At 33.7% G+C, this 13101-nt stretch overlaps 1 protein-coding gene across 1 annotated transcript; it reads right to left on the bottom strand.

The window, feature by feature from the left end:
* LOC108608464 lies at nt 1-11307 on the bottom strand. Its single transcript, XM_017999849.2, has 6 exons — nt 11241-11307; nt 3604-4392; nt 2530-2899; nt 1501-2130; nt 385-749; nt 1-332 (listed from the first exon to the last, which is right to left on the bottom strand). Exons 2-6 carry the CDS (start codon nt 4291-4293, stop codon nt 135-137), a joined length of 2253 nt encoding a protein of 750 aa, XP_017855338.1. The 5' UTR covers nt 4294-4392; nt 11241-11307; the 3' UTR covers nt 1-134.
* Between the last annotated feature and the right edge of the window lie 1794 nt (nt 11308-13101).

Genomic DNA, 13101 nt, shown 5'->3' with positions numbered 1-13101 from the left:
GTTGGCTTACAAAACTAAAAACCCAAAGGTATATATCATACATATAGCGTTAAAAATTTTAAAGAAAATAGCGATAGGCAAATAGCAAAGTTATAAATAAGAAATTGTTGTTGTTGTTGTTGTTGTTTGATTTGCTAAGACTTGGGCTTTCGACTTCGATTGGCTGTGGTGCGTACATTGCGACGCGTTGTTGTTGTACTTATAGCTGGTGTAGTTGTTGTTGTTGTAGTTTTAGCTGTTGTTGTTGTGGTTGTTGTTGTTGAAATTCTAGCGCTTGGTCGCTCTCTATAGACGCACATTATTTCATCTGCTGCATCGGGGCAATCGATTTGCTATAAAATAAAATATATAAACTTTGTTGCAAGTTCATAAACTGTTGTCTACCTTATCACACAGCTGATTGACAGTTATGCACTTGCCACTAACACAACGCAGCTCGTGTGGCAAGCAGCGTCCAGTTGCACGCGTTGGCGTCAGCTCTGTGGTTGTTGTTGTTGTGGTTGTAGTGCTGCTGCCGCTGTTGCTGCCACTGCTGCTGCTGCTGCTGCTGCTTGTAAACGTTGCAATGCGTTCTCTTTCGCGTTGTTGCAACAATGCCGAGTTGGGTATTGCACTTGCACTACGCGTAGGCATCGTTGCTGTTGTTATGCTAAATTTGCTGCTGGTGCGATTCGCACGCTGCGCTGAGTATTTAAATTTATTCTCCGAATCGCTTGTCATCATTATCTCCTTGCTGTCACGAAAGTTCACTGCGGAGCAGAGAGAGGGCGCAAAATTGAAATTAACTGAAAGTTTTACAAAGTTTGCTACATATTTTAATTAAAATAAAATTCTGGCTAATTTTAATTATTACAAAAAGCAATTAAAAATTGCATTAAAAGTTATTTAATGAATAAATTGCTTTAAAAACTTTTTCAAAACATTTTTGCTTGCAACATAATTTGAAAAAACTTATACATTTACTAATTTTTAATATTAAAAACAATATATATGACCAAAATTAAAAAAAAAATCTGAATATTTATATTAAAATTTGCATAAAAAAGTTATTTACTTTTTTAAAACATTTTTACTTGCAACATAATTTGATAAAGTTATATAAAATTTAAAAAAAAATATATGACTTAAATTAAATAAAAAAAATTAAATACAAAAATCTAAATATTTAAACTGCGCATAAAAAATTACGCAACAAAAAATTATTATGCATTCTTTTAATATTACTATAATTATTGCATAGTTTGCATAATCAAATAATAATTGCATAACTTTTTAAATTATTGCGTAAATATATTAAATATTTAGTTTAATTTTTATAAATAATTTTATATATTTTATTGTTGGTTGGTCTTTATTAAATTTGCATCATTTTTGGCCGCTCAATTATTCAAAATCTTTTGAACTTACTTTCGCCCCATAAATTTTTGGCAATAAATTTACTTGGCCTTAACTTTGGCGCAGACTTTTAAAGTTGGCCCATTAAATATTTTCACTACTCACCAAAGCCCTTGGCTCCGCCTGGCTGCTCTTCGGAGCTTGTGTTGGTGGCAGCGACCGCTGGCGGCGGCATTAGCGTCGTCTCCGGCGCTGGTGCAGCGACCTGATGTAGCTGAAATTTAGTTTCCGTGCCCGCCTCCTCATCCGTTGTGGCCGTTATATAAGTGTAGAGCTTTTCGTTTGTCTCATTGGGGGAGAGAAAGCTGGCATAGCTGAAGATGCGTGGAAATGCATTCAGCTCCGCCTCATCGAAGGGCGCCGCATCGCCGGAGCCGTAATCATCGCAATCCTCCTCATCGCTGCCATCGAAGCAATCAAAGTTGAGATCACAGCGCAGCTGCTCGGCTATGCATTTTTCGTTGGAGCGACAGCGAAACTCTTCGTGCTCGCAAACCAAACACTGCTCATCCTCATCCTCGCCACCCAAGCAATCCTTTATATTATCGCATTGCCATTGCTGCGGTATGCAGGAACCATCGTGACATTGAAACTCATTGTGATAGCAAAAGTCGCGACGTCTGCTGGGATCTTCGCATTTGTGCGTCTCATGCGCATCGGGATATTGACTGCAGTCGAAGAGTTCGCTCAGCTGATCAGATGCAGCAATAACAATTGAACATGCCTCCAATATAGCTGAAAATAATAATTAATTTGTTAGTTGTTGACCCAAGTAGATAGTACATTAGCTAGATTGAGTTTATTTTTCTTAAGTAATCGATAAGTATCGAAAGTTTTCGATAGCATGCTATTTGAATAACTCTCTACAGTCGGTACCATCGTTACTTGATTATTCTTTTTTAAAGCCATCGATAATTATGCATATAATTTCATATAAAGCAAAACAATCGATAGTTGTAAGCTGCTATCGAAGTTGAGCTGCCTGTAAACCCATCGATATTGCCAATAGTACTGCTATCAATAGCTCTAAGCCTATACAAACGATAGTTAAAAGACGCTTCGTTAGTAAAAACCTATCGATAGCATCGATAGCACTTCAGCTCTAATTCCATACTTAAACATTTAGCTCATTACCTTTGCAAATGCGTCGACATGGCGGCAGCTGTCCTATGTCCACTGGTCTGCACTCCGGCTCCAGTGCATAGCATAGAAACTCCACCGCACGAGCGGAGCAGTTGGCGCTAATTAGTTCCTCATAGGCTTGCATCGAAGCCGCATCCCGCGGCGCTCCACTTGCATTGTTGTAGGTCAGATCATAGTCCAAGATGCCGCGACACATTGGCAATGCCGTCGAGTAGCAGCCGCTGCCGCTATTCGTAGCTGGCGTTGTGGTCATTGCCTCAGTGGGTCGTCCATTGATGCCCGAGGGTGGCGGCAGTGTGGGGGAGACGCGTGTCAACAGATGCACATTAGTCGGTGCTGTTGCTTGTGGCTTGGGTAGCAACTGTGGCAAGTTAAAAAAGTCAAGAAATTTTTTAAATTAAAAATTTTTTGCTATATTGTATAAAACTTATAGCTAATTAATTAAATTTTAAGCTGGCATGAATTAAATATAAAAGAAAAAATCGACGTTGATTTTAGAATATTTTTGTTGTAAATTGTAATTTTTGTGAGCTTAGAATTTTTTAAAAATTAAAAAAAGAGCAAGAAAAAATTTCATCAAAAAATTGAGCAAGACTGAAATTTTTTTCAAAACCGTTTTTAGACAAAAATTGGTAAATTTAATAATTGGTAAATTATTATAAGTTAAAACAAAAAGCTAAGATAAAAATTTAAACATTATTTTCGTTTTAAAAATATATTTTTAATATTTTTTTCCAAAATTAATATGCCAAATTAAACTTAAATAAGTCACAAATTTTTAGTTTTTCTACAGTAAATGTTATTTTTGTTTTAAAAATATGCGTTGTATTAATTTCAAAATTAATATAGCAAAGTAAAACAAGATAAGTTACAAAATCTATCTTTTGGTATAGCAAATTGTTAATTACAAAAATTATGCAAAATTATTTATGAGCTTTAAACAAAAAATACTTGTAATTTATTGCTTGAAGCAGTAAATGCTGAAATGGCTCATAGATTATTTAAAAATGCAGCTACTCGATAGATGCATCAATCATGGGAATTTATTGAGTGTCTGGCGCTTACATCTTTGAGCAGCTGCAACATGCGTTTATCCTGTTCGATGGGCACACCAAAGCTGTTCTGATGACCCGATGTGAAGCGTATGCTGTCCGCAGGCAACAGAACATCATCATAGTCATCATCGGCGTCGTCGGCATTGGCAAATGATGTGGCATGTGGCGCTGTTGTGGTTGTATCAATTGTTGACTCTTCGGTCGTGGTGCTGGCGGCATCCTCATCGATCAATTCAGTGCTTGAGGTGGCTTCGTAGCGTCGACGTTGCAAGTAGCGTGCACGTGCCACACTCACATCATGCAACCAAAGACAGTAGGTGATCAGACCGAAGAACAGCAGCACGCTGGCAATGAAAATAATGGGCCAGCGTAAATATTGCCAGCGGCAGGCGCGTCTAACGTGGCTAAGCAGCAACCAGGGCGTCGTTGTAGGCTTGGCTGGCAACTTACTTTGCTGCTGCTGCTTCAAATAATAATTCGCTGGATATTTATAGCGACGCACTTGCAACTCGGCCAAAGTTTCGGAGCTGCCCATGACGCCAATGCGATATTTTTGTGTTTCTGCCACATCGGCGCGTGTATAATCCACAGCTCTGGGCTCATCCACTGTCTGCACTGTGATATTTAAGCCATGCGGATATTTTGTTGCCTGACGCTTCAGGCCGCCACAGTTTGTGGCATCTTCAAAGGCAGCAGCCATTACTTTTTGTTTGCCAAATGTCAATTGCTTTGCCTTTGTCTTGGCTGCAATTTTTTTTATGCCATTTGCTAATGTCAGCTCAGCAGATTCAAATTTGATCTGTACCCAAAAAAAAAAAAAGTAAAAGCGCAAGAAATCAAATTAAATTTGCAATTCGAAAGTCAATAAATTTTTTTTCTTTCAATTTTGAAAGTTGTCACTCGACTTCTTCTGCTGCAATCTTAACTAATTTTACAACAACAACAACAATCAGCTGCAGCCACAAAAACCAAAACGTTGCTGCTGCTTCTTTAAACGCAAAATTGCTGCAATTTAATTTTATGTATTTCCCAAGCACCCAAAAAACTAAACACACAAATTTCTGTTGAGCAATAGTTTAGAAAGATTAAATATGCGCATGCCTCTGTGTATAAATATTCAGCATGCCCCGCGTTGCACATTGGGCAAGCGCATAGTAGAGATACAAAGTGGCAAGTGCCACAGAAACAACAACAACAACAAAACACAGATAACTTAAATGAAATACAAATACAAAAGCAACAAAGGCAAGTGTGCGTTCAGTTCAGTTCAGCTGCATGCTAAACTAAACTTAAATTGATACACTAACTAAGCTCTAAAGTTATAGAATATGCTGCAAATCATTTAAAAATATATTTAAAATTTATAGCTCAAAAATATTTAAATATTTATATTTTGTTTTAAATATATTTCAACTGACAAATTTGCAATTTTTTTATGAGCATTCAAAATATTTTTTTTTTAGTAGTTTTAAAAAAAAAAACTTACAAAATATTACTTTTGTTTAAAAAAATGTTTAAAAAGTTTTATAAAAAAATTACAGGTTTTTTTCATTATTCTTATCTGCACTACAAAAAATTTACAATGATTTTTTACCATTAAAAAAATTAGATTGATTCAGTTTCTTTCTTACCAAACTTTGAAGTAAATATTTTTTTGGGGAATTTTATTTATTCCTAACAAAGTTTGAAGTTAATAATTTTTTGGGAACTTTTTTTTATTTATTTAATGCCAACTTAGATAAGGAAACATCTGTTTTTTTTTTTTTGTATATATGCATTTCGAAATTAATATTATTTAGAAATATTTTTAGATTACAAATATTGATCTATTGCCTTGATTTTTATGCTTATTTATTATTGATTTATTTTCTTATACCCTAAATTTTGAAATAAATATTTTGTAGAATATTATTTTTCAACTTCAGCTCAACTTAAAGTTCTAAGCAACAACTTTTGCGCTATACCCTTTTGTTTAAGAGTAGCAAACAAGCTGAGCTTGAGCTGCGCCACAGTTGGCTGAGTGTTGAATCGCTTGTCTTCATTTTTTTTTTAGTTTTTTTTTTTTTATATTAGATTCCCTGAGTCTCGGGGCGCTGTTTGGCTGCTGACCTTTTCACTTTTGTTTTCATTTGCGGCTCCGCTGCTTGTTGCAAAGTGCTCCAAGTAGCTGCAACTTGTAAGAGGCAAAAAACAAAGACAACAATAACAATCAAAGCAACAGCAACAACAACAATTTTTGCTCGTTCGTTGCTCGCTTAATGAGCTGCAGCCTAGGCGCTTAAATCTCAGCTTAACTGACGACGGCTTACCACTGCTGCTTGCCCCGCGCTGTGGCATGAAGCAGCAGAAGAAAAATACATTTGGCCAGTGCTTATTAATAGCCAAATGCTTGAAGCGCTTACAATTCGGCTTTGGCGATCAGCTCAACTCTAAGGTCAGTTGTATGGCGGGAAAAACAGCTGGCAAAAGGTCAAAGCAGCAATTTTGATGAAGAACCTTGTCTGTGGCACAAATGGGCGTAATGCTGCATTGGGGCGTGTGCACTGCTTACTGTGCAATTATTAAGCTTGCTACACAAAGCGCTGCAACATTAACAACATTAGTTAGTTACATTAACTTGCTACAAGGCTCGTGCTCTCATATGGGAAATTGTGTGCTACACTATCGACTCGACAATTACCTTAGCTTAATGAGAGCTAATTGTAATGTGTGCAGCAGCCTCATAATGTGCACTACTTAGTGTTAGCGAGTAAATAGAGTTGTTGTCGTTAATATTCGATAATTTTAGCTATTGCGGTAGGTTGGCCTAAACGAAATTAAAGTAATGCGTGTAGCGTAATATTTGTTCTTGGGAATATTTACAAATTATGACAGTTTGGTAACATTTTATAACAATTAAACAGTAGCATAGTTTTTAATTGTATAGAAGCCATATTGTTTACCTTTTTAAGCAAATATCTATAAATATTATGACAGTTTTAAAAAAGCTGCAATTGAGAACAGTCTTTGGTGCATGTTTTATGACAGTTTTTCTGTATAACAGTGCATTAAGTTTTATAAAAAAGTATATGCTGTTATGCTATTTTTTTTTATTACAGTTATATATATTTTACTGCATTTCTTAACAGTCTAAAAGTTGCAACACATGATTTATAACAGTTTTCTAGTATAACAGTTTTTTTATTATGACATAAAAGTAATACTGTCATTTTGTATAGCAGTAATATAAATGAAATCACACAAAATAATTTGTATAACAGTATAACAGTCTTGAAATTGATATTCAAATTGATTATTTAAAGAGAATGAAGCCATGCTGAATAGTTTCTGAAGCAACTACTATATATATTATTAAAATACATGAATTATGACAGCTTTTAATTATATCAATCAAGTACATTCTGTTATACTGTAATTTCGTTAATTGCAGTATTTTAATTTAAGCCACACAAATCTCTTACATTTGTCTTCATGTATTGTATGACAGTATAACAGTCTTTAATTTGATTAATTCTACCGCTTTTTTCCTGTCTGCCTCTAATAAGCTTAATAGCCCCTTGAGCTATAGCTATAAATTAAGACAGTTGAAAGTCTGTAGTTAGCTGATTATTTATGATTGCAATGACGAAATTAAAACGAAATGACGACTCATAGTCAAGTCTTTTATTTACGGCAAGTGGATTTTAATTTTTAACACCTAATCAGATTTATTCATATAATTAAACTGCAACTAAATGCCAAAGAGTATATAAATTTCTATTTATCAACACACAGGCTATCAAGTCACATTAAAGTTAATACCAAATTGGCTTTTGCAACTTGACTGGTCTCGAAATATTCTACAAACAAACGCGAAACTTGTTTTCAGAGGTGTCTAGTTAGTAATACTAAATTGCAAATTTAAAATGTATCTAGCAGCTAAAATCTATTGTACAATGGGCCAAAGCAAAATTAGAGAGAGAGAGAGTGTGAGCGAGAAGGCGCATTTGGGCAATCATTAGAACACCTTTAAGCAATGAAATTTATGCTTGAATGCGTTTGCTTTTAGTGCAATCTTCAAATCTGACTATGGTCAGGCTGTATTGCAAAACTACAAGGGGTAGGGGCGGAGGTAGGACACGCTATTCACACGTCAGCTAAAGAGAGAGAGAGAGACTGAGAGACGAGACGTGTTTTTTGTGGTCGACCTATGCACCACATTCCTGACATGGCTAGCAAGTAAATTGCATTGATTACAACGAACTTGTTGCGGCATCTGAGACGCAGAGACTGAGAGACTGAGACTGCAAAATGCCAGGCCAAAGTCGCTGTGTGTGAGCAGCTTATAAAGTTAAGTCATTTTGTTTGGCTTTAATCTACGCCAAAAGCACAAAAGCTAATGCTATTTCTATTATACACTTTGATATTTGTATGAAAAATGCCAAGAGGTAGCAAGTAGTTGTGCTAAATGTTTGTAACAGGCAGCAGTAGGCGTGGCAGAGCACATAAAGTGGCTATATTCTTCAACAGCAAGACAAACTGAGTGCGTGCGTCTGTATGAGCAGCAAGAACTCAGAGACTAGAAGAGCTAGAGCAAACAAATTTGGTATGCACGTTTTGCTATTTCCGCAGTAAATTGTATATATTTTTGAACAATTTTTTTCCACCCCCTTCCCTCACAAATACATAAAAAAACCATTTACGTCCACTATAAAAATTGGCAAAAATCTTAAAAAAATCACATAGCATTCGTCAAGTTCTTTAGCGATATCCGAATGCATATATAGCTTAGCAATTATTCATATTTATATTTAACATATAGACATGCTCCATGCCCTTGTCAAAGTGTATATAAAACTTGGCTGCGCCCAATTTTAATGCCCACTTGTTTTATTTGTATTTTTTGCGCAAAATAAATTGTTTATGCTTTTTGATTTTATTTGCAGCACCAGCAGCAGCAGCAACAACAACAGCAGGTAAGTCCAAGTATTTAAGTAACTTCCAAAGACTGAGACTGCTGCCAAGATGTGCGAGGTAAACCAGCAGTTGGCCATAATAAAGCAGTTGGCCAGCAGCAGCAGCATCAACCTGGGAGCCATGGCTTGTAGCTCTGCTCATATTTGTGCATGTTACAATTTTGTAAAGTAATTTGTTAGCTCTAACTCTAGAGCTGCAGCCAATGCGTCATGCAATCGATAATTGTTAGAGTATGCCAAGGATTGTTGCACTTTGGGGGTGTGTGCTACCTACTGCTGCTTCTGCTTCTTCTTCTTCTTTACTTTATTTTACACTTGATGGATTGAGGCTAACATGAAGTGCAATTCTTTTGCAATGGTGATCAATCAATCATATAGAGTACGATTAGAATGCAGCCTTGACTACAAAACTGGGGGTAATACCCATGTGAATTAAAGTGCTAAAGCAAAATGAGATAATTTAATGAGATGTGCAGTACTTGAGCAACTTTTAATAAGAGCAGAGTTCAAGTATGTGCTAAATATTTGCAGTTGACTTTGGCGTTAACTTAGGCTAAGCTACTTTCAATTTAGTGCAATCTAAAGCAGTTAAAGCTTAAAATGCCTTTTGAAACTTAAAAAAAAATTAAAAAAGTCTAACTTTAAGCCTTAGCGTATTACAATATAACAAAAGAAGAAAACTATAAGAAAATAAAGCAAAAATTATTTTTTAATCAATTAATAGAAAGTTAAGTCAGTACTTGATCTTTAAGCATACAACTTTAAAATTATAGAATAAAATAAATTAGTTTACTGAGGCTTTAATAAAAAATAACTTGCCAAATTCAAAATATTTCTTTTTAACTATAAAAATAAATATTTAAAAATAATTTTTGACAACTATTCAATACTAATTTGTATATTGTTAAGGTCCTTATGCTTTAATCGAATATACAAAAGCTATTTAACAATCTTCGAGACCTTTAAAGCTTAAAAATAAATTCTAGACGTAAAAATTCAAACTAGGAAACTTTATGCTTTAGTAAAACTGCTTCACATCTTTAAGTATAAAATTATAGAATAAAAGAAATTAATTCACTGAGCTTTGATAAAAAATTATTCGCCAAAATTCAAAATGTATGTTTAATTATTTATGTTATGCCTGATTCTATACGAAATAATTCGGAACTAGGCAACTTTATGCTGTAGTAAAGCTGCTTCAAGCTCAAGCTTACTTGTATATCTAAAATCAAACCTATGTCTTATCTAAGCCAATTCAATAGTAGTTCATGTTTTCATATTTCATAGCCATAACTTTAGTTGTGTAACCAACTTGTTCTCAGGCACTTGCACTAAAGCAAATTTTTAACGAGCAGCAATTATTCAGTGGCGATCATCTTTGTCACTTATTAAACATGCAGCTGCCAGCAGCTGGCAAACTCATTAAAATAGATTTGTAATTAATGCAGCTAGAGCAGCGCAGACTCTAAGACTGGTTCACAGCTCAAAGCTCATAATGATCTCATATATGGAGATCACACGAGAATCTCACACTTGCTGTTTTTCCACGCTTTAAAAGTTTTCGGGTCTTGGATCTTCTGCGGTCGCTATTTGTTGTAGTTGTTGTTGTTGTTGCTGCGGTTGTTGCTGGCCATGTTTGTTGTCGTGTTATATGTTAATCAATGTTGATTGCAAACTTATTTATTTTTTTTTTAGTTGTGTGTATTTAATTAAGAGCGTAAATTTCAAATATTTTCAAGTCGTTATATTAATATGACTTTGACGATTGCAGCTACAATTTGTTGTTGTTGTTGTTGTTAGCACTTTAATTGCAAAAGTCATAATTTGCATAAATATTTGTAGTTGCTGTTGCTTGAACCTTGCACGTTAAAAAGTTGCACAAAGCGCACTTTGAAGTTATTTGTTGTTGTTTATAACAAATGGTTATTGCACTCGTTTGCTTGCACTCACAGTTAACACTTGGCAATTGTTTGCTATTCAAATTGTTGCTTGTATTTAATTGAAAATTTTCACTTCAGCTATGTTGTGAATAAAGTTTAACAACACTCAAAATTTGTTTATAACTATAAGGCATATATAATTATGGCCGTCATAAATAAATTCATTAAAGCAATATTTTTAAAAAAATATTGATTTAAATATTCAAACATTTTTTAGTTAAGAAAACATCAATTTAATTTTTTGTGCATATTTTTTTTAATAATTTGTGCTTAATATTTTAATATATTTATATTGTTTAGTTATTTAATATTTTTTATTGATTTTCATGCTTCCAAATATTTTAGTTTAAAATTTTCAAATTAATTTTTGCTTATTAAATTTTTTAATATATTTTTTTTTTTCATATTTTAACACAAAGCTTTTGCTTTAATTGAATAAATTTACTTTATATATATATTGATTTAAATTTTCAAACTTTTTTTAGTTAAAAAACATCAATTTAATTTTTTGTGCATTTTTTTTTTTAATAATTTGTGCTTGAATAAAGTTCAGATACACTAAATTTTAAGATTCAGAAAAATTCAAATATATAAATTGAATAAATTTTTAAAAATATTTTGGTTTAATTAAATTTTTAAATATATTTTTTTACATATTTAAACACTAAGCTTTTGCTTTAATTGAATAAATTGACTTTACATAATTTTGCAGCTAATAATTTATATTTTAATATTCAAGTCACTGCACGCACTTGTTGCTTTATGTTTTCTTAACCGTTAACGCGCGTCGTTTAAGCCATGAAAAAAGTTTCAAGCGCCCGCACGTTTGGCTGCCAAAATAGCGACTGAAACCTTTGCCAGTTGGGCGATTTGCTTGAAGACGCCAAACCGTATTTACAATTGAGCGCATGCGCAACTGTTGACGCCGACGGCGACGTCGACTGCGCATTGGACTCTCTTTAACAATTTAGTTACCATATGTATTTGTTATTCTGGCTTTGGTGCCGCGTCGTGTTCGCTCTAAAGTTGCTTTCGGTTTCGGTTTCAGTTTGATTTCGATTTCGATTTCGAGCTCGCTCAACCAAAGCTAAAGCCGGCTTGGCTTATGCGCTCTCTTTTGATTTAGCTCTTAACTGGTTTTGCATGCTCTTAAAGCCAAGTTTGCTGGCCCCAAACACCATAAACGTTTGCGAAGACGAGTGCATTGGGTCGATTTCGACGACGACGATTTGTATGTTTGGCAGCTTTGCCTTTTAGGCTTTACTGGCTTTGTGTGTGTGTGTGTGTGTGTGTCGCCAATATTTTAATGGTGCCATTGCTTGTAACGTGACGTTTATGCTTGCAAGTTATGATGCCATCTATGTATCTTTTTGTTGTTGTTCAGCTGCCTGGGTTGGCAGCTTGTTCAGCGGGTCATTATTGCATTGTTGTGTCTAGTCGAAGCGAAGCGTGCCTGAGTGCACTAAAGAACGTCCAAAATGCAGTACAGTAAACACTCTATACAAGCAACTGTACACAGTAGCAAGTTACATTACAGTAAACATTCTATATAAGCAAGCTCTATACAAACAAAGCACATTACAGTGAGCATTACATATAAATTCAAAAATATAAGTCGTCATATTCTATTGCAACAATCTCAGTATTAACATCCATCTTTGTAAATTTATATTATTTTTAAATTTCAATTTTTATGCTTCCAAAAATATAAACAAAAAAATTAGACTATCAATTTTATTACTAATAAAACTATTCTAATATGTATTGATAAAAATATCCAAGAATCTGGAATTTCGAAAAAGGATTTTATTAATAATTTAAAATTTTTTTTATTAATCAATTTTATTACTTATAAAATTATTCTGATATGTACTAATAAAAATATCCAAGAATCTGGAATTTCGAAAAAGGACTTTATTAATAATTGTTAACTAATAAATCATGAAACATATCATAACATTAAAATTAAATTTCTTTTTATTTTATTTAATTTTCTTTGCTTTGTCAAAAGAATAAATCTACTTTTATTTTTATTTTAATTTATTTAACTTTTTGTCAAAAGTAAAAAACGCAAAACTTATTTTAATTTTTGTAGCTTACTCTTGCTTACTATTATTATTATTATTATTTTATTGATTTTTTTATATAATTAATATTTACAAAAATACTTAAATTAGTTGCTTTTATGGCGTGTTTACTGTACTTATTGCATGCCTTGTGACGTTGCGAAAAGCAACTCGTGTGCTATTTAAAACAGTTGCCAATTGTGCATAGAAATGCTAAAGTTTGATTTATAGACTGTTTCCGCTTTATAACTTCTTCATTAGGTTTGAATGTTGAAAAAAATTAAAAAAAAATAAATTAAAAATAATAATAGCTAAGGTTTTTAAGCTTGATTAAATTTAGCTTAAAAAAATAAATTGAAAATAATACTTGAAGCTGAATTATTGACAAACAGCTCCCACCCAGCTACGATTTCATTTGAGCAGTCAGCGTTGGCATTTACTGAACGCAGCACGTGCAATTGTATGTGTGTGTGTGTGCGGCAAGTGGCAACTATAATTGCTCGTTGCACGACGTAAGCGATACGCAATTTTTTATATATCAGTTTGG

The sequence above is a fragment of the Drosophila busckii genome, chromosome 2L (assembly GCF_011750605.1).
Source record: "Drosophila busckii strain San Diego stock center, stock number 13000-0081.31 chromosome 2L, ASM1175060v1, whole genome shotgun sequence".
NCBI classification, from domain to species: Eukaryota; Metazoa; Arthropoda; class Insecta; order Diptera; family Drosophilidae; genus Drosophila; species Drosophila busckii.
This window is presented reverse-complemented; position numbering and strand designations above follow the sequence as displayed.